This window comes from Salvelinus namaycush, chromosome 15 (assembly GCF_016432855.1).
Source record: "Salvelinus namaycush isolate Seneca chromosome 15, SaNama_1.0, whole genome shotgun sequence".
In the NCBI taxonomy this organism is placed as follows: domain Eukaryota; kingdom Metazoa; phylum Chordata; class Actinopteri; order Salmoniformes; family Salmonidae; genus Salvelinus; species Salvelinus namaycush.
In genome coordinates this window covers 23,439,786-23,462,477 of record NC_052321.1, presented here as the reverse complement: position 1 = coordinate 23,462,477, position 22,692 = coordinate 23,439,786, and the positions used below count along the sequence as shown (strand labels likewise).

The 22,692-nt window shown below is 45.6% G+C and overlaps 1 protein-coding gene across 1 annotated transcript in view; it reads right to left on the bottom strand.

Moving 5' to 3' along the window:
* Positions 1 to 22,692, bottom strand: part of LOC120059999 (kinesin-like protein KIF26A) — a 132,765-nt gene that overhangs the window by 6,011 nt on the left and 104,062 nt on the right. The window contains exons 4-12 of the mRNA XM_039009074.1: positions 17,360 to 17,552; positions 12,569 to 12,778; positions 11,183 to 11,276; positions 10,375 to 10,637; positions 9,318 to 9,501; positions 6,827 to 6,986; positions 6,155 to 6,317; positions 3,417 to 5,075; positions 1,802 to 3,302 (exon numbers count right to left, since the gene is read on the bottom strand). Of these exons, the coding sequence (XP_038865002.1) occupies positions 1,802 to 3,302; positions 3,417 to 5,075; positions 6,155 to 6,317; positions 6,827 to 6,986; positions 9,318 to 9,501; positions 10,375 to 10,637; positions 11,183 to 11,276; positions 12,569 to 12,778; positions 17,360 to 17,552 (4,427 nt within the window). The remainder of the gene's footprint in view (positions 1 to 1,801; positions 3,303 to 3,416; positions 5,076 to 6,154; positions 6,318 to 6,826; positions 6,987 to 9,317; positions 9,502 to 10,374; positions 10,638 to 11,182; positions 11,277 to 12,568; positions 12,779 to 17,359; positions 17,553 to 22,692) is intronic.

The following is a 22,692-nucleotide window of genomic DNA, read 5'->3' as shown; positions in this document are numbered from 1 at the left end:
GCATAAATCTAAGACAGCTGGAACAAGTGGAAGTGTCTGCTGCTGTTCAACTGAGTTCAAAGACATCTAATTTCTGCTGAATCAGAAAGGTGACAAAACCAACTATAAGAATCACATTTTAAAAAGTTAGATTGATGAGGTACAACATTTCCTGGGGGAGTTGGGGAAAGCGACAGTTTGTCCTTGATGTTGTTTGGATATTCTGTGCTATACTTCTCTGGCATACTGCTTCATTCAGGAGATCTGTAGAAATGTATTTCTTATTTCAGATGGGAACACCACTCAGTCTGCTTTCAGCATGACACACATAAAGTCAACAGCAGTGAACCTTGACCCTTAACAACCCTTAACAAGAGATTGTCTAAGTTGATCTGCACAGCAATCGGGGGTATTTATAGACATGCTGTGTAACATTTAGACAATAGGCTTTATTGAGGAGTGGTAGAAACAGTTAGGGCTTATGACCTCCATGAACAACCTTCTCCATTATTTAACAAGTGGACTGTTTGACATCACACAGTTGCTTGTAAATAACAACAAAGACTGGGCTTAACCTCTCTTGGGTAGGGGGCAGTATTTTCACGTCCGGATGAAAAGTGTGCCCAGAGTAAACTGCCTGCTACTCAGGCCCAGATGCTAGGATATGCATATTATTAGTAGATTTGGATAGAAAACACTCTGAAGTGTCTAAAACTGTTTGAATGATGTCTGTGAGTATAACATAACTCATATGGCAGGCAAAAACCTGAGAAGAAATCCAACCGTCTGCTCCTAGTGATAGCGCGTCATGAATTTTGATTACTGGGCTAAACGCACTAACAAAAAGGATGTATTTGGACATAAATGATGGACTTCATCGAACAAAACAAACATTTATTGTGGAACTGGGATTCCTGGGAGTGCATTCTGATGAAGATCATCAAAGGTAAGTGAATATTTATAATGCTATTCTGACATCTGTTGACTACACAGCATGTTGACTACCATATCTGTTTGGGTTGTGTTGGTCTCTGAGCGCTGTACTCAGATTATTGCATGGTGTGCTTTTTCCGTAAAGTTTTTTCGAAATCTGACACAGCGGTTGCATTAAGAAGAAGTGGATCTAAAATTCCATGCATAAAAGTTGTATCTTTTAGCAATGTTTATTATGAGTATTTCTGTAAATTGATATGGCTCTCTGCAAAATCATCGGATGTTTTGGAACTACTGAACATAACGCGCCAATGTAAACTCAGATTTTTGGATATAAATATGAACTTTACCAAACAAAACATACATGTATTGTGTAACATGAAGTCCTATGAGTGTCATCTGATGAAGATCATCAAAGGTTAGTGATTAATTGTATCTCTATTTCTGCTTTTTGTGACTCCTCTTTGGCTGGAAAAATGGCTGTGTTTTTCTGTGACTTGGCTCTGACCTAACATAATCGTTTGGTGTGCTTTTTTTTGCCTTTTTGAAATCGGACACTGTGACTGGATTTACAACAAGTGTATCTTTAAAATGGTGTAAAATACTTGTATGTTTGAGGAATTTTAATTATGGGATTTCTGTTGTTTTGAATTTGGCGCCCTGCAGTTTCACTGGCTGTTGAAGAGGTGAGACGCTACTGTCCCACATACCCTAGAGAGGTTAAACAAGACAACTTGTAAAAGGACCTGAGTAATGCTTGGGATTTTATGGAACTTTCACATTTTTTAATGCCTCAATCCATTCCCAGACTAAACCTACAGTATGCTGTTGTTCAGGATATTATCAGATAGATAATGCATAATGATGTACACAGGTTCAGAGCTATTACCATTGCGTTTCTTGGGGGATTTGGATGTCCTGGGGCGGCCTGAGGAGGACATTCCACTCTCACTCATTGAGTCGTGTGCAGAGGAGGCGCTGCCTGTGGCCTCGCTGTCCCGGATCATGCTCTCATAACCACTGCTGCCCCCGCTGTGGTAGAAGAGGGCTGTGCGGCCCATAGCTGGGGGCAGCTCTCCACTCAGAACACTGCTATTGTCACTGCCATGGCCACTGCTGTAGCGCTGCGGCCTTCTGGGGGCTGTGATCTTACTGTAGGGGGAGGGCAGCATGGCCACGGGGGACTTGTCATCACTCAGGTTCACCCCACTGTCATTACCACTGTCAGAGTCCCCTGAGCCCCTCAGGTGTTTGCCTGATGTGCTGCCTAATGCCAGCTCACTGACCCGGCTGTTGGCTGCCCGCATAGCATGCTTGGTGCCCATGATGGTCCCCCGGCCAGGCTTGCTGCTGACGGCTGCCGTGGCTCGCGGGGCGGAGGTCTTGCCAGTCGGGGGAAGGTTGGCATTGGGGTTCCTGGTTGCTGGAGCTGCCAGGGACTTTGTGGAGGAGCTCAGGCCCTTAGAGTTGCTCGCTGACAACGAACGGTCCTTACTTCCATTGACCGCTCCTAGTGCCCTGGGGTTAACACTACCTTTGACCTGCCCAGGTTTACCTAGAGCACCTGTAGCACAACAGGGGGAAGTTGGGAATGTAGCAATGGGAGAGCTGGTTGAGTTTGGTACACCGAATCTGGGAATGGATCTGCTGGACTTGCTGCAGCCCAGGCTGGCTCCACTGTTTTCTCGACTGAGAGTGGGCTTGGAGCCCACCATGGACATGCTGTCACTCCTTTCCAGAGGCATCTGACTGCCGTAATGCTGCCGACTAGCATCTCCTCTGGCCCTCAGACTGGATGTGGCTTTGGCCGGGGTGTAGTCACCTCTGAGGCTGGAGGTTTTGAGGCTGTTGGAGTCTACTCTGCAGTGGATCTCTAGCTCATCCTCTGACACCGCCCCCCTGGTAAGTTTGGGCCTCCCTGCTTCACCGTACACAGACTTTAAGGCACTTTGGGGCAGCAGAGGCCTGTTCTTCTGATCCAGACTGGACTTACGCACTGGAGGTGGAGGAGGTGAGGTACCACCAGGTTTGGGGAGCATGCTGGCTTGCTGCCCATTTGCCTTTCCATTCTTCCCCAGAGAGGAGAACTTGAGAATGTTGGTTGTAGTGGTGATGTTCTGGGTTGTGGCCTTGGTCTCTGGGGAGACGTGGATGACAGGCACAGTGCCCAGGGTGGTGGCCCCTCGTCTGAGCTGAGGCATCTTGCTGGGGGGCTCCGCTTTCTTACTGGTGGACTTCTCACAGCCGTCCACCACCCTCTGAGCTGAGGTAGAACCCTGCACCTTGGGTGGGCGAGATACACCATTGCTGTTGACAACACCAGCTTTGCGGCAGGGAATGCCACTTACTGGGGTTCTGGGGAGCTTGCTGGGGGCGCTGGAGTCTGGAAGCTGAGGTTCAGAGTGGTTGACAATGCGCTGCCAGGGGTCCTCCTGCTTGACTTCCTGTCTCTGTGGTTCACGACTGCTGCTGCTACTATAGGCTATTGATGAGGTAGGTTTCACTTTCCTGGGAAGACTGGAGTGGACTATGTAAGGGCCCTGGGAGGGTTGTGAGGAGGAGCTGAGAGAGTTAACTTTAGCTGATTTGGATGGGAATCTGAGGGATCCTTTGGTTGACTCGGGAGACAGAGGGCACTTTGTCAGGGACAGTTTGCTAGGTGCTGTGCTGTCACTGTCCAGTTCAGAAAAGCTAAAGCCACTGTCGTTCAGGGAGTTCTTGGCATCCCTTCGGGATGATTCACAGTGGAACATACCCATGGAATCCAGGTAGAAGGTGCCGTCTGGGCCGATGTGCTTAGTCTGTGGGAGGAAAACGTCTGCAGAGTGTACCCTTTCACTCTCCAGAGTACAGACGCTGACCTCGCTGAGCCAGGAGCTGATGGACGAGCCCCTGCTGCCCACACACACAAATGAGTCATCCTGTAAGGGGGTGAGCACCTCGATGTTGACCTCTGCACCCCTCACAGCAGATGTGTAGGCGTCAAACTCATCGTTGATGCTGCTGATGATGCTGACGGGCCGGGAGCCGGAGGCAAGGGCCTGCAGGGAGCAGTCGCTGTTGAAGCTGATGATGCTGGAGGGCCGCCCGCTGTCTATGATGCTGCCGATGGAAACCTCCTCCACCACAGTGAACACCAGCTCATCCTCTCCGTTCAACTCCACAGGCTGCTGCAGGGTGACCGTAGCCCGGAGGTTGTCCCTGTCCATGTACCTCTCTCTCAGGGTGGAGCGTAGCTGGCACACCTCTACAGGTCCCCTGGTCTGGGTCCTATCAAGGAAGGGGTCCCCAGACTCCCCCTGTTTTCCAACCTGATGGCTCATTCCCACAGGGGGCATTCTGGTGGGGGACCTCTCCTCTGCCTCTCCGTTGCCCCTGCTTGAGTCTCTCTGCTGTGGGGGAGGGGGAGCAGGCTTGGGTAAGGGCTTCTTGTTGAAGTAAACCTTCTCCCGTACTACTGGCTCAGAGGCTGGCACCGTGGCCACACCCTGTATGAATGGGCTTGCTCTGCTCTCTGACATCACCTTCTCACCATCAGCACTTGTTCTACATATGCTCTGTGACACCCCTCTGGAATGTTCCAGTTTAGACTTAGAAGGGCTGATATGGGGGCTACTGGATGGAGGAATGGCTACAGATTTAGGAGCAAGTTTAGGTGATATGTTCTCCTGGGAGGAGGAGACTTTAGTTACAGTCTTTGGGGAAACAGAGCCAGGGCATTCCTTTGCTTTGCTGTCCACCTTGGGGCTGGCCTGACTTCCCCTGGCCTCTCCAACAAACGCTGTAGGCTCCTCGCTGCCGTCGATACACTCCAGGCGCTCCTGCAGCTCAGCAAACGTGTTGCACTTGAAGAAGTGATCCCTGTCCAGGGGGCCCTCCTTCCCAGACCGCTTCCTGTTCAGGGAGGGGATGATGGGAACGAAGGTGGGGGGGCCCTCGTTGTCACTTAGCTCCCGGTCTGAGATGACGGCGCCCCCCGGCCCCACATAGATGACGGTGTCACAGGACTGTTCGCTGCTGGAGGAGTAGTCTGGGTCGCTGAGCAGGGAGGGCAGGTCTGGGTCCAGGGCCACCGTCCGGGGGTGGAAGGGTCTGAGGTGAGGTGGCCGACGGATCCTCCCCTCCTCACAGGAGCTCTCCCCTCCAGAGGAACTGGATGCATACTGCAACACAGAAACATACAGAGACTTACAAAACAGTGTATATAGGAAATGTGCTTAGCACGTGAATGTGCTACATACTTAGACTTTCTGCATAATTCACATGTTCAAGACATAACATTTTTACTTTAGACTTATTGAAAAAGTCTATATAATTTTCTCCACCATTTTCCCATTTCCTGCTGTAGATTTACAGTTAATTCAATCGCATAATGAATTCACGGTGGAATACATCGTAAGGCAAATATAAATTACTTTAAAATCGCCAGTCAATACATTTAAAGGTTACATGTTGAACATCAATAGGCACACTGAAATGAATGTCAATAATATGAATCAGTGTCCGTAGAATGCATTATAATTACGCCGAAGACAGATGCTAAATAAATACATGCTGTCATTACACCTAATTATCTGGAGTATATATTTCCCGAATCCGAGGGCATGCATTACACACATCCTTAGGCATTAGGGTTGCGATCAATTCTAATTGAAGGCAGTCAATTCAGGAAGTGATTTGAATTTAAAATCCCACATTCTTCTAACTTTTGACATAAATAGCTTCTCCTTTTCAGTTAATTGAGAAGTCAGTAAAAATGTATGCTGATTTGTTCAATCATTAAATTGGAATTTCAGTTTACTTCCTGAATTGACTGCCTAAATTGAAATTGAGCCCAACCCTGTTAGGCAGCCCTATTGATTACATGATTATGTGTTGAGCAGGCAAGAAAAACTAACTCTGAATTATGGAATTAATAATCTTGCATTAAGAGAGGCCCTGATTAATTTCATACCATGGCCTCCAATTTACAGTAAAGTGGGAATAGCTTTTTCAAGATCTCAGTTACGAATAGGCTACTACATGAAATGGTGAACAGTGCAACTTCTGCTAATAAAGCCACTGTAATACACTCTAGAAATCACTAAATACTTATTATAACTGTGAAAATCTATGGCTTTCCCTCATCAAAACAGTTCCCTGTACATCGAAATATGCTACTGTTCAAATGGAGAATACCCATGTCTATTAATCAATGTAAACAATGTATGATACTGAAAGCTCTGCAAGTCCAGACACAAACCTTGGACTTCTTCTTCCTCATGCGGTGGATGCGTGAGGCCAGCTGGATGGTGGTGAGGGAGTCAGTGTAGTTGGCAGGGGAGTCAGAGATGTGGGCGATCATTGTAGTTCTGCAGTTAATGTTCCCCAGCGACTCTCTCAGCAGCATCGTCAGTTTGCTGTCCCTAGAAATGATACGTTCACACACTATCATCATCATCACTGCTCAGGAAATGGCAGGATGTTTCAGTGCCTTATATCAGTGTCGGTTTACATTCAACCACGGTTCTCTACGCCTTATATTAGTCTGGGTTGCCAGAGATTTTTTGAATATCACATTTGGAAGAACTGGTTCTTCGACTGTTATGTCGGGTTCTAAGCTGAACGCTCCTTTTATAGTATATTTCCTCCCGTTTTCGCTCGCTCTCCCCATTTCACACTTTGTCTGCACTGCATTCCCCAAATGAAACGTTCTAGCTCTTCACCTCATTTCTGATTCCATAGTGTAGCAAACTACATAGCTAACACTGAGATATTTCTTTAAGTCTATAGCACGCTAGATAAACACAGCCTTGATAGTCAAGTTAAATGTACTTGCATAAACTTGTCTCGAACATGTTCATTACATGACTCGACTCCTTTGCATATTACATATTCAAGGTATAGATAGAAAGTTCAGTACTAGTTCCCCTACCTGTAAGGTACGTGCTTGGCTCCATTGGCTAAAGCCATGATAACGTTTCCCAGTGCAGTGAGAGACAGACACAGGCCTCCCCCTCCGTCTCGGCTCTTACTGAGGACCTTCTCACAGCTCCCCAAGTCTATGAGGTGCAGCCTGCTCCGTCCGCCCGACACTGTAGATGACACAGGAGGAAGAGCCAGGTGAAGTTATTTCTCAGCACAGACACAGTCAGACACTCCCTCTGAAGGGTTCCCACATGCTGCTGCTGCGCCTTACAGTCAGGAGTGGCACAGTCCAGACCAGACCAGACATGGCAGTCTGATTTATTCATGAGTAAGCCTCTCGGTCTGAAGTGATTCAAATCTGGGCTGAGATTGTCTCAGTTTAACAGACAGGTAATAACGTTCCAGACACATAAAAGTATCTTGTTGTCACATATATACAAAACAAAGGAGGACAATCACTGTATTTGGTACCTAAATAGTCATTGGAGATGATGACTAGTTTGGGGGGCTGTGCTATGAAAGTAAAAGTATACATTGATTCAGTTTAGATGGAAGGGGAGCAGAATTTCTCAAAATGTTTTTCAGCAGAGGGGCAGCACATTGTAATGTAGGTCACTGATATTTTATTTCAGATTAAAATCTAATCAAATCAAATATAACAAGTGTAGACTTAACTGTGAAATGCTTGCTTACGAGCCTTTACACAAGAATGAAGCTATATACAGGGAGTACCAGTACCAGATCAATGTGCAGGGATATGAGGTATTTGAGGTAGATATGTACATGAAGGCAGGGTAAAGTGACTAGGTATCAGGATAGATAATAATAAGAGTAAAATAAAGAACAGAGTAGCAACAGCATATGATGAGTGTAAAAGTGTGTGTGTGTGTGTGTGTGTGTGTGTGTGTGTGTGTGTGTGTGTGTGTGTGTGTGTGTGTGTGTGTGTGTGTGTGTGTGTGTGTGTGTGTGTGTGTGTGTGTGTGTGTGTGTGTGTGTGTGTGTGTGTGTGTGTGTGTGTGTGTGTGTGTGTGTGTGTGTGTGTGTGTGTGTGTGTGTGTGTGTATGTGTGTGGTGGCAGGTAGCCTAGTGGTTGGAACGTTGGACTAGTAACCGAAAGGTTGCAAGATCGGATCCCCGAGCTGACAATGTAAAAATCTGTTGTTCTGCCCCTGAACAAGGCAGTTAACCCAGTGTTCCTAGGCTGTCATTGAAAATAAGAATAAAATAAAAAAAGTGTGTATGTAGTTTCTGTGTGAGTGTGTACATATAGTCAGTGCAAGATATTTAGCTGTCTTGTGGGTAGCCTGTTGGTCCGAGAACCGATGGTTCAGTACTGTTTGGCAGACTGAACAGTCTTTGGCTTGGGTGGCTGGAGTCTTTGGCCATTTTTCGTGCCTTCCTCTGACCTGATATAGAGGTCCTGGGCTGTCTGTATCACCCTGTGTAGCGCTTTGCGATAGAGGGTGGTGCAGTTACCATACCAAGCAGTGGTGCAGCCAGTCAAGATGATCTCAATGTTGCAGCTGTAGAACTTTTTGAGGATCCGAAGTCCCATGACAAATCTTTTCAGCCTCCCGAGGGACTAGGCGGCAGCGGCGAACCATTAAACTCTTGTCAGCAAGACTTAGAAATTGTGTGCTTCAAATCCACGCTCTCGTTCCGCTAAGCACAACCCATGAATGCAAACAAGTCTATTTTTTTCACCCATCCATAAACATTCCAAATGAGAGGCTGGAGGCTTGTTATCCATTCAGATTTATTGCGGCTTTATCCACAATCTAGCCCAGTGCAGTAAAGTCTCCTATGGCTATGATGGTAATCTCTGACAGCACAGATATCTATAGTACTACTATTTTCAGCAGCAGAACTGATGGGGGGAATTACATCTGCTAAGTAACACTATCATTAAGGCATAATAAAGTCATCATCATTCAATTCTTGGTCATTTCCTTTACTCGATTAAGTCCGTAATCAGCAAGTGAAAAAAAAAATCTGTTCATGTGCAGCAATATGGTTCAGTGCATTCATCTCTGGAGGATGAATCGAAAAGGCCAGAGCATTTGTTGAATCGAATGGGCAAATTATAAATAGTATAGTAGAATGATGAATGAAAATATGACACCATCACTGTCAAAAACACACAGAGTGACACTAGAGATCAGAGAGCGCCTCAAATCATGTAGTAATGATTGATATGCTTAGTGTAGTAGTGGTAGTAAAAGGGATACCTAGTCAGTTGCACAACTGAATGCATTCAACTGAAATGTGTCTTCCACATTTAACCCAAACCCTCTGAATCATAGAGATGCATGAGGCTGCCTTAATTGACATCATCGGTGCCCGGGGTTGTTGTTGGGGGTTAACTGTCTTGCTCAAGGGCAGAGCTGCAGATTTTCCCACCTTGCCGGCTTGGGGAATCGAACCAGTGACCTTTCGGTTACTGGCCAAACACTCTTAACTGCTAGACTACCTGTAGAAGTAGTAGCAGTTGTACTCACTGCCTCCCTTGCCGCTCTTCTCCATGCGGTACTGGTAGATATGCAGTGTGAACAGCATGTGAGAGTTGCGTCTCTCCTCCTCATCTGAGTCGGGCCTGCTGGTGCTGCGTGCTGCAATGGCCGCGTCTAGGAAGAAGGCTGCCTTCTCTGCCGTGGGGGCGCGGAGCTCACTCTGGTTCTGGAGCTGAGGGGGGAAGAGAGAGGTGAGGTAAGGGTAAGGGGGGGTAAAATAAAGAGAAGGAGAGAGTATGAAAAATAGTTGGAGGAATTGGAGGAAGGAAAGAGAAAGAGGAGAGAGAGAGGATAGCCAGGTAATTGGACCTAGGCACACATTTCTTACCCACTAGATTGGGTCTTGGGGGCAATTAAAGAAACAGGTATGCACACAGAGGGAGTGGGATTATGGAAGGTAATGGAGGAGCAGGAGGCAGGGGCACTTCCCTCCACACGGATGTTGTGGTGGTGGGGTATGGAGAGGGGGGAGTGGGGAATGGGAGGAAAGGGGGCATCTAGTAGGGGGCCCACACCACGTGGTTGGAGGAGAAGCCTTGAGAAGCTTCACAGGACTCCAGGCAGCCTTTGAGGTCATGTTCCACACAGAGCCCAAAAAAACAACATCTGACGGCAACACCTGTCAGTGCCTTCAAATCCCCCCCACCCCCACCCCCACCCCCAAGTTAGTCCCATTGCTATCCAGAGGGCCAGAGCTAATGCAGGAGTAATAGATGCTCAAGCATGCTGACAGGGGAGTCAATAAAAAGGTATGAAGAAAGACAGCGATATTGTGAATGGCTTTGGTGAGAATAAAGCGCAGGGATTATTGAGATAGGTAAGACAGGGAAATATGGGCTCAGAGTACACAGGAAAGACCTGAGATATGAAAGAAAACAGATCATCTTTGGGGTAGACAGAGGTAGGTAGTAGTGAGAATCAGATCAATACACAGACACTAATATATACCAGACAGGGAGAGAGAGACAGAGAGTGAGAGAAATAGAGAGTGAGAACAAAGAAAGGGAGGACAACAGGCACGCATCTGGCCACCTTTTTTCCTCACCTGAGTGCCACAGATAGGGTCCTCACGCAGGTAGACCCCTGGGGACTGTCCGTCCTGAAGGCTTCCCGTGGACACCTCAGACAGGAGGTCCTTCAGCGCCTCGTCCTTCCCACAGATCTCCACGGCAGACACACGGACAGAGAAGCGCGTGCCCGTCTTCTCCTTACGCTCGTTAATGAGATTGAAGAGCCAGGAGATGGCGCAGGGCACGATGCCGAGGTTCTGGGTGGAGCCGTCTTTGCCAATCATGGTGAAGGTTTTGCCTGGAGACGGAGGAGAGGGTGAGAGACGGCGGGGAAGGGGGATGGAGATATTAATATACATGTCCTGTGCTGTTGGCAACAGCCTGCTGCTAATTTCCCTTCGAAAAACTAAGAAACCCTAGTAATACTGTCTGGAATGTGTAGAGGAGAGGAAAATGCATTACACCTGTTGATTGGGAATCTACTGTATCTCTAAGAACTTACGAAGGGGGTGATTCAAGGAGCAATTCCTGGAGGATGAGCACATCGGAGAAGAAAAGGGTGACTCAATTAGACTTTTCACCCAGACTGGGTGAAGAGTCCAGGTCAATTACAGTGGTTTTAATTCAAGACTGTTCCCTGCAGCCTCTATATAGAAGTCTCCCTCCCTCAAGCCCCCACCATCTCTCACTAGCCCCTCCCCACTGTCTTCTTTTCTCCTCAGCCCACTCCACTGCACCACTAATCCATTTGTGAATGTGGGCATCAAACCGATAAAGGGAGACTTTTCTTTGTCTAACAAAGTCCTTTTGCCAGATTTCAGTTGAGTAGCGGAGCTTGCTTACCAAGCTTGACATGCCCGAAGCAGAAGATGCAACCGTCCGCACCGTTCACCACAGACTGGATGACCTCAGACACTGTCCCTGAGCACACCTCTGCCTGCAAGGAGAGAGGGAGAAAGAGAGAGATAGATAAAGAGAGATGGAGTGGTTAAAGAGCGTATATCTGCCATTCCCCTTTTAGAATTGTGTACATTCCAACATAATAGGAATATCAAGTCATTGCCAAACACATACACGTACAAAGTATTTTCAATTTGAGAATTCCCAATTATTTCTACAAAAACATTATTCTAGCTATCAAACACTGGAGGAGCATCAGGAAGATGGGCGTCGTCAAAAGGAACAAATGCTGCAATGTGTGGCTCATCTTTACAATCTGTTTCACCACCATGGCTCCACTGGGGCAAGGCTTCTGCTGCAGACAGAGATCTCCTCCCATACATAACACAGATAAGAAGGCCTCTTACTGCAGAACAGCTTTCTGTTACTGTTAGCCGCCAGCAGTGTGGTCCCAGCGGCACAGTCTAGCAGCCTCGTCTCAGTCTGCCTTACTGGAGCAGGAGCAGGGCTATCAGCTCATATCAGCTGGCTTACTGTGGAGGAGATGTATCTGATGGAGGAAGCTCTGAACCTTACCCCCACTGTGGAGACACTGATCCATGCTGTAGACCCTGTAGCTATTGACTCTACCAATGCTTGATGAGATCCCTAATGGTTCAGCTTCTCAAACCTAAAGATTGTACGCTCTATGGGGAGCAACACAAAGCGTGAGTCAATGGTTTATGTTCCCTTTTTAGTAGGTACTAACAGCATGTTGCCTCACTGCTAGATCTCATCTCTTCAACAATCAGTTCAGAAGATACTGAGTGATCAATGGAAATCTCAATGGTTTTGTTGAGAAATGTTTCTAAACAGACCTCTATGGAACATTTTTGTCTGGATGTTACATGTCCTCAATGTCTGGCCCTTCCATTTTGATCTTAATTTGGGAATGGCTCGAATAGACTATAAGGTCTGGACTGGGAGAAGAGAGGTTAGATATAACTGGACTATGAAAGGAGAGGTTAGATATAAGTGGACTGAATTAAATTAATTCCCCAGACTTAAAAGGGCCAGCTGTTGAGGCCCATAATGGGAAGAATACCCCCAACCAAAGACAGGCATTTTTCTACTAAGCCCCTGGACCGCACCCAGCCAGCATGAAGATATCCTCCTACCCTTGAAAGAGTGTCCCCCTACACACACACTGCCACACACTGCCACACACACACACTGCCACACACACACACACACACACACACACACACACACTGCCACACACACACACACACACACACACACACACACACACACACACACACACAGACTCCTCAATTGCTTGGTCCTTACTTGAGAGGCATCCTGGGTAAACACTGCGTCGAAGACGAAGATCTTTGGGACGGCCACGGTGGCTCTCCTGTGCCCTGAGTTGGCGTGGTCGTTGACCGAGGGGTCGTAAAGGGTCAGCTGCTTCTTCCTGGGGTCCACCTTCAGGAAGGACATGGACTCTGACGAATCAGGAGCCTCCAGGGAGGGGCAGATACGCATCATCACTTTTACCTGCAACACGAGGAGAGAAGAGAGGAGAGTAGAGGGAGAGAGAGAGAGAGCAAAGAACATACATTTAAGCAAACATATGGTGAAAAAACACATTAAACACAGATAAAGCAGGCACATAAAATAGCTAACATGATACACACATAGAGATACAGGGGACATAGCAGGAATTTGTAGTGGGGAGAAAATGGACATCTTGAAATCACATGGCAACGCTGAATCTGGATAAACATAATTTCCATCAAGTCAACGATGATGGACACGACAGTGCCTGTTACCATGGAGACAAAGGTTACCCCTGACAAATGGACAACCATTGCAAGTTAAGCTGCCACTCGTGGGTCAACACATGTGCCTAATGGTGTCAATGTAAGGCTGATATTGTAAATCGTAACAGTGAATGTAATATGGGCCCTTAATGACTGTGACTCTGAGCCGCCCACCATGCTGAGGGATTATCCAACCAGCAGGCTGCTCTCTGGACCAAGAGCAACTCTGACTGCAGCTCTGCAACATGGGAACATATGGCCCCGCTTTTTCTCTCCCTCTCTTTCTCTGTCTATCTCTCTCCGTCACACTCTCAGAACAACTCTGAGATCTGTACTGTCTATACTTAGTCCCTAGATTCTGTGTCATTTCCGTTGTCACGGTACACCATGATCCTAACACAGTATGGTAAATAGGATGGTATATGTCACTGGTCATGTTTAAGATGTAGATTTACTACACCTCTACCATGACATGTCTCCTCCAGTCTAATGTTGAAACTATGTTATGGCTATGACATGTCTCCTCTAGTCTAATGTTGAAACTATGTTATTGCTATAACATGTCTCCTCCAGTCTAATGTTGAAACTATGTTATGGCTATGACATGTCTCTTCTAGTCTAATGTTGAAACTATGTTATTGGTTTTGACATGTCTCCTCCAGTCTAATGTTGAAACTATGTTATGGCTATGACATGTCTCTTCTAGTCTAATGTTGAAACTATGTTATGGCCATGACATGTCTCCTCTAGTCTAATGTTGAAACTATGTTATGGCTATGACATGTCTCTTCTAGTCTAATGTTGAAACTATGTTAGGGCTATGACATGTCTCCTCCAGTCAAATGTTGAAACTATGTTATGGCTATGACATGTCTCTTCTAGTCTAATGTTGAAACTATGTTATGGCCATGACATGTCTCCTCTAGTCTAATGTTGTAACTCTGTTATGACCATGACATGTCTCCTTTAGTCTAATGTTGAAACCATGTTATGGCCATGACATGTCTCCTCTAGTCTAATGTTGTAACTACGTTATGGCCATGACATGTTTCCTCTAGTCTAATGTTGTAACTACGTTATGGCCATGACATGTCTCCTCTAGTCTAATGTTGTAACTATGTTATGGCCATGACTTGCAGAGCCATTCTGCCAGCTGTGTCTGATGGTACTTCCTGAACTGGAGAAAGTGGAGTAAGGTTTCATCTGCATGGACACCACGTTATATGCAAGCTGTGTGTGTGTGTGTGTTTTCATCTGTCATTCTTCCTGCCAAGCCTCCTCAAACACAATCACACCTGTTTTATTCTATGACAACTGCAACACCATTTATAAAGAACAGGTAGGAGTGGATGGTTCCTCTGATAAGAAAATCATCCTCATTCATTCTGTCAACATTTGATTGTGAAAACTCAACCTTGACTATCTTGTAGGATGACAGACAGGAGACATAAACATATGTGTTGTCAGGAAGAGGAATGGATAGTGGTGTTTCTCCTCCCTGACATCTCAGTGTGTTTAGGGTTTAGCATAGTGGTAGTCAATCCACTAAACCAGTGCATCGGCAGACAGCTCAGTGTGTTTAGGGTTTAGCATAGTGGTAGTCAATCCACTAAACCAGTGCATCGGCAGACAGCTCAGTGTGTTTAGGGTTTAGCATAGTGGTAGTCAATCCACTAAACCAGTGCATCGGCAGACAGCTCAGTGTGTTTAGGGTTTAGCATAGTGGTAGTCAATCCACTAAACCAGTGCATTGGCACGCTTCCCCTCCTCCTCCATGGTTACAAACAGCTTGATCTTTAACAACCATGCATTGATAACAAATTAAGTCTGGGACAATAAAAATATTTTTTTAAACATCACACAAAAACGACTATGATGCCAGTGAGAGGCTGTGCGATATGAGACAGCCGATTACACCTCTAACTGTTCCCCCACCTCCCCTTTCTGCAAAGGCAGCAAAACTGACACAGGGCTGGTCCTTTCATCCTCTGTGTGTCTCTCCTGTGCCATCCGTGCACACACAAAAGGCCCATTCTTCCCCTGGCGTGTTTATAAATATTGCCACAGATCCTGGCTCTGGCGTTAAGGAACAATGTGTGGTGGCGATCCCATTCTGCCACAGAGGGAATTCCTCTCTGGCTTTCCGGCAGCTGAGTGCAAACTCTCTTTGTGCTGCATAGGGGGCTGTTATCATGACTGACGTGTACATATGTTAAGCAAATTACATTTAAACAGGTTTCCATATATGACTGCTGAGCCTGGCCGGCCCACAACCCGGGCGGGGGAGCAATAGCTAATGTGTAGAGCTTCTATATTTACATTGGCAGAGATGTGATACCAGTGACCGGTGAGGATCATCTGGACCTCTGCTGCATTTTAACACCTCGGGCCCCTCTGCTAATGGTCCTGTTCTCCTATGTCTTGATCCCACTAAGAAATCCATTAGCTGGGATTTTACCCCAGCAGCCACCCCTCCTCATGTCCAAACCCTCCACTTGACACATCGCCTGGGTCAGCAATGACATCAACTACACATGGATGGACATGTGTGTCTTAAATAAATACATAACAAAACATCACCTATGCCTCTCAGTGTTTCAGTCAATTCTTGACCACAGAAAATGCATACCGTAGATTAGGGGGAAAGGAGCTGGGATGAATTGTCAACCGTAGACAAAAGAATGTTGACAACTCAAATCGTGTTAGCTGTGGTTCCTCAAACATGCATTGTTTCACAGCAGTGAACTCTTGGTTGTCTGAACCAGGTGACTCCAAACTGCAGTACTGTTTGAGACACAATGACAGAGATTGAGTTTCCCATAACAGCCTAGTTAATGAAGAGGTAACCTGAGGTTATAAACTCAGAACAATGCTGATGTATGTAAATGTATGTAAACAAGCTGATTTTCCTTTTCAAAACAACCCTGTGGTTGTCACATACATACAGTAATGTCTAGCTCAGGTTTATGAAGTGAGATTCACAATATGGAACAATTTCTCAATGGTGTGGAAATTTGGCAGAGTAAGCAACAACTTCCCAACCAGGTGGGACCTAATCTTGTTAGGGGACTTCTTCTGCTATGTAAATACAGGATCTCAGCCCAGCAAACAATACCCAATAAACCCTAGAGGAAGGGTGTGTTTATACAGCACTAACGCTATTGACAGACCAATCATCGCCATCCTGCTCGATTTCATCAAGAGGTTTATGGAACGCAGCTAGCAGGAATTGTATTTAACTTTTATTTAAACAGGGTGGGTCACCATTGAGACCAGGCTCTCATTTGCAAGGGATCCCTGTGAACATGAACATACAATACATCATATCAATACAATACATACAACAAGATTCATCAGAACAAACAACTCTCACATATCACCTCCCTTAAACGCCATCTAAACTGTCCAATGGAGACCAACGAGTCTAATTTCAAGGTGGCCTGAAGCCTATTCCATGAGCTGGGTGCATAAAACTACAATCATTTTCCCCCAGATCAGTGGACACCCGCGGGACATCTAGAACCACGGGACCTCTAGAACCAGCCAGTCCAAAGAGTGGGTCTGAAAATTGCTTGATCTCCAGTTGATACGTGAGCTGAGGTAGTGGGAGAGTCTCTGAAGAACTGGTTTATATACAACAAGTAGCCAATACTGGGCCCTTCTGGTAGTCAGAGATCCCAGCCAATAGAACTATAAAAAATGCAGTGATGTGTAAGAACATTGGAATGAATATTGAAATACGCTGTAGTAATGTTTGCAAACTTTCAGCTTTTAAAGGGATACTGTGAGATTCTGTCATTGTTCTACTCACCCACAGTCAGATGAACAAGTGGATACCATTTTTAAGTCTCTGCATACAGTATGAAGGAAGTTAGCGAAACTTCCTTCAGGTACAGTAGCATTGCTACTATAACAGTAGACTTCCAGTCATTGAGCTAATGCTAGTTAGCATTGGCTCTCGAAACTACCGCTAACTTCCTTAATACTGCAAGCATAGACATAAAAATGGTATCCACAAGTTCATCTGACTCTGGGTAAGTGAATTGGATTGAAGTGTTGTGTTTTCTTTCCCTCACAAACTGTAGTCCATTCAGAGGGAGGAATGCGGCCATAACAAACTGAGTGAATTTATGACATTCCAGCAGGCTTATCTGTCTGCATCTGTATGGACTGGACCAGACGACTGGCTGTCTATGTACTAATGCGTCGCCACTGTGCATTCTCCCATTTAAATGTCAGTCACTCATAAACATATGCGTGTGTGTTCATACTGTAGGCCTGTTTGCGTATACAAGCAATGCCTGTTACTCCTTACCTTTCCCATCCCAGGGTTCTCCTTGACCTTTGAGACAGCGCGGAGCAGGCATGGCGGGGCGGGGGGTGGCGAGAGCTGCAGGATGCCGCTGAAGTTGGTGGGGTAGATGGAGGGCTCCTGGGCTCCAGGGTGCAGCAGGGAGGGAGGCTGGTGCTTCTTCCGCTTGGACGAGAGGTTCAGCTTCTGAGCTGCCCTGGGAGGAGCAAACACAAGAAGAGTTCAACCTAACTTCAAAAACATACACATTAGCGAGTCATCTGTATTGTGCTGGGCAGGAAGGAAGATAAACTTCATAGGAGCCACCAGGCATTTATCTTTTTCATAGTGAGGTATCCAACAGAGAGAGGGCTGTATAATCATTCAGCTGATTGATTTAATGGTCAGGGTTGACATTTGTGAGGGTGTGCAGAGCCTTTAGAAGCCACACTGAGATTGTAGCGGAAAGGTCAACAAGCTCCTTTTTCTCTTTGCCAAAGTAAACAAAGTCGACAGGAGAAGGGCGCTGTGCCACCACTCCCAATGCTACCTCTCTTTCAACTCCCCACTCCCTACCTGTGACCAAGGCTTTGTAAAATGCTCCAGGTCTCCACTTCAAAACAGTACAAACATAAAATTCTCAAATGCTTTAATTTCAGAACTGCAATTGCTAACGCACTGCTATGGAACTAAAGACACAATCAAGCCCAATTCTGCAGCAGGGCTTTTCAGGTTTCTACATAAGACAAGCCGCCATGACCCCTGTGTTATTAGTCGGTCAGCTGGTGGTTGTCATGGGGCTAATGTACACTAAATGGATCCATGTATCTTCTTCAAACAACACAGGAACATGACTGGAACATGACAGGTAAGGATGGCTGGCACAATGTTGCCTTACAGGCAATGGAAATGTTTGTTCTCATTATAGAATTGAAGTGATTGTGATAAGAAATGTTCTGCTATTTCATATGTTACTCAGGTATATAGGTGAAGCTTGTTAGGGGGGCCCTGGTCATGTCCCATGAAAAACATGACTGATCCCTGGATCCCCCATTCACTGAGTCCTCTGATAGACAGACTTGGTGAGGAGAGTGAGAAATACAGTGGCTTGTTAAAGTATTCACCCGCCTTGGCATTTTTCCTATTTTGTTGCCTTACAACCTGGAATTAAAATGTATTTTTCGGGGGTTTGTATCATTTGATTTACATAACATGCCTACCACTTTGAAAATGCTAAGCAATCTTTAAGTCATACCACAGATTCTCAATTGGATTGAGTTCTGGACTTTGACTACGCCATTCCAAGTATGTTTAGGGTCATTGTCCTGCTGGAAGGTGAACCTTCGTCCCAGTCTCAAATCTCTGGAAGACTGAAACAGGTTTCCCTCAAGAATATCTCTGTATTTAGCACCATCCATCATTCCTTCAATTCTGAACAGTTTCCCAGTCCCTGCCGATGAAAAACATCCCCACAGCATGATGCTGCCACCACCATGCTTCACTGTGGGGATGGTGTTTTTGGGGTGATGAGAGGTGTTGGGTTTGCGCCAGACATAGCGTTTTCCTTGATGGCCAAAAAGCTCAAATTTTAGTCTCATCTAACCAGAGTACCTTCTTCCATATTTTTGGGGAGTCTCCCACATGCCTTTTGGTGAACACCAAACATGTTTTCTTATTATTTTCTATAAGCAATGGCTTTTTTCTGGCTACTCTTCCATAAAGCCCAGCTCTGTGGAGTGTACGGCTTAAAGTGGTCCTATGGACAGATACTCCAATCTCCGCTGTGGAGCTTTGCAGCTCCTTCAGGGTTATCTTTGGTCTCTTTGTTGCCTCTTTGATTAATGCCCTCCTTGCCTGGTCCGTGAGTTTTGGTGGGCGGCCCTCTCTTGGTAGATTTGTTGGGATGCCATATTCTTTTTTTTATTTTTTATAATGGATTTAATTGTGCTCCGTGGGATATAACGTTCCGGATATTTTTTTATAACCCAACCCTGATCTGTACTTCTCCACAACTTTGTCCCTGACCTGTTTGGAGAGCTCCTTGGTCTTCATGGTGCCGCTTGCTTGGTGGTGCCCCTTGCTTAGTGGTGTTGCAGACTCTGGGGCCTTTCAGAACAGGTGTATATATACTGAGATCATGTGACAGATCATGTGACACTTAGATTGCACACAGGTGGATTTATTTAACTAATTATGTGACTTCTGAAGGTAATTTGTTGCACCAGATCTTATTTCGGGGCTTCATAGCAAAAGGGGTGAATACATATGCACGCACCACTTTTTTTTCATTTCACTACACCAATTTCGACTATTTTGTGTATGTCCATTACATGAAATCCAAATAAAATCCCTTTAAATTACAGGTTGTAATGCAACAAAATAGGAAAACCGCCAAGGGGGATGAAGACTTTTGCAAGGCACTGTAGATAGACCTCTCCTAGTACTGTGGGCTAGTTAGCCCATCTCGTTAAGTGGTTGTCTTAACGCAGTTCCGCTGTTCTGGCATTTAACACACCTCTCAGGGTAAGATCTGACTGTGTGATGGGACTCTACATATATCCACGGTCATCTCTCTCTCTCTCTCTGTCTGTTCCTCTTGTTGACAACCATTTTTTGTCTCTTGCGACTCTCCAATTCTAAACTGTGTGACTGAAAAGTGTTCAGTGCATATGAATGACCTGTAGATGTTCCTTTACTCTGACCTTGACTTTTCAGTTGAGGTGTGGTTGTAACTGACACACAGTAGTGCCATATCACTGGCTGTTATAAGTGTGGCTTAATGTTACAGATTTACATAGCTGGTAATATTGCAGTTAGGCTAAAAGGAATGTGTGCGTCTCACTCTGTTGGCCTTGTGACCAATCTGTGCCACTCCAGCGCTAACTCTGAGTCGTAGAGAGAGATAGACGGACAGAGTGAGAGGGACCGAGTGAGAGGGAGAGAGAGAGGGGAAAGAGTGAGAGAGAGAGAATGAGGGAGTGAGAGATAGTGACAGAGACTTTTATATATATATATATATATATATATATATATATATATATATATATAAAAGTCTATATATATATAAGTCTATATATAAAGTCTATATATATATATATATATATATATATATATATATATATAAAAGTCTCTGTCACTATCTCTCACTCCCTCATTCTCTCTCTCTCACTCTTTCCCCTCTCTCTCTCCCTCTCACTCGGTCCCTCTCACTCTGTCCGTCTATCTCTCTCTACGACTCAGAGTTAGCGCTGGAGTGGCACAGATTGGTCACAAGGCCAACAGAGTGAGACGCACACATTCCTTTTAGTCTAACTGCAATATTACCAGGAGGGAGTGAGAGATAGTGACAGAGACTTTTATATATATATATATATATATATATATATATATATATATATATATATATATATATATATATATATATATATATAAAAGTCTATATATATATAAGTCTATATATAAAGTCTATATATATATATATATATATATATATATATATATATATATATATATAAAAGTCTCTGTCACTATCTCTCACTCCCTCATTCTCTCTCTCTCACTCTTTCCCCTCTCTCTCTCCCTCTCACTCGGTCCCTCTCACTCTGTCCGTCTATCTCTCTCTACGACTCAGAGTTAGCGCTGGAGTGGCACAGATTGGTCACAAGGCCAACAGAGTGAGACGCACACATTCCTTTTAGTCTAACTGCAATATTACCAGCTATGTAAATCTGTAACATTAAGCCACACTTATAACAGCCAGTGATATGGCACTACTGTGTGTCAGTTACAACCACACCTCAACTGAAAAGTCAAGGTCAGAGTAAAGGAACATCTACAGGTCATTCATATGCACTGAACACTTTTCAGTCACACAGTTTAGAATTGGAGAGTCGCAAGAGACAAAAAATGGTTGTCAACAAGAGGAACAGACAGAGAGAAATGAAGATGGAATGAGAGATGAAAAGAGGGAGGGCTACAGCAAGAGCGAGAAAGAGAGAAAGAGCCTGTCCATCCACGTGTGTCTGTCTCAGCGAGAGACTGTTGCCTGAGAGCCCAGCAGCCTGAGCTCATTAGTGCTGCTCTGGGCTCCTCCGGACAAGGTGGGCGGCTATCAAAATATACCCTCGTCTACCCCACTGGAGTGACAGCCCCACCCCTCCCTACCTCCCCAGTACAGCACGCCCCCTGCAGCGACAACCCAAGAGCACAATCAGGGAACACACCGCTGGCTGATGAAATTATTATTACATCCAAGAGGGCTACAGGAGGAGGCTCTCCCTAGGGACCAGTCTGTGTGTGATAGCATGTGAGAAGGAGAGTGTGAGGGAGAAAATGAGATGGAATAGATGAATGTGAGATGAAGAAAAGGAAAGAAAAACTCAGCAATGCTCTCTCTCTCTGTGTGTGTGTGTGTGTGTGTGTGTGTGTGTGTGTGTGTGTGTGTGCGTGCGTGCGTGCGTGCGTGCGTGCGTGCGTGCGTGCGTGCGTGCGTGCGTGCGTGCGTGCGTGCGTGCGTGCGTGCGTAAATGTCAGTCTGCACATGTATGACAGGGAGTTTGCATTACACATTCGTTGCTCAAGACAAAGGCTCTTTCTCTCTTCTCTCTCTCCCTCTTTCTCCTTTCTCTCTCTTTCTCTCTCTCTCAGATTAGATACATTCAGAGGTGCTGTCATAGAGATGAAAGGAATCTGCCAACATGACAAAGACACACGGCAACAAACAGTGAACTACAATTAACATTTGGATAGCATTCAGAGGTTCCATTTTTTGCTTATTCCCCTGTCCCTCTAAGTGCCCATACGGCATTGCAGGGTATGCCTGTAACCTTGAGGGTTAAAACCAGTCACACAATGAGAAGAAAAGGCATGTGCGTCTATTTGAAAGGAGGGAAAGAGAAAGGTGAGAGAGAGAGCAGAGAGAGTCAGGGTTGTGTCTAATTCTGTTGTTCCATCAGAACCACTCAATGGGTGTTGAGCAATAACATTGAGCGCTCGCCTCTGTAACAACGCACACATACCCTAATGGGGAAATTAATTGCTTGTCACATGGCTTTCCCTCTCTATTTTCTCTCTCTTTCTTTCTCACTCTCACCTTCCCAGTAAGAGGGAGCTGCCTGTGTGCGCTCAATGGAAAATGTAGAGGGAGGAGAGGCTCGGATTCCCTCACCCACTACAGCTTGCCCACCTGTTCAACACCCATCTCTGTACTAATGAAGCCGTTTCAGTACACACCTTGGATCTGAATATCTGAATGCATGCTCAAATACACCAAACACATTTCAGCCAGTTTAGAGGATTATCAGGCAATACAGCGCTGCAGGTAGGCAGTAAACAAAAAGCCTCAGTCCCTCTGACAT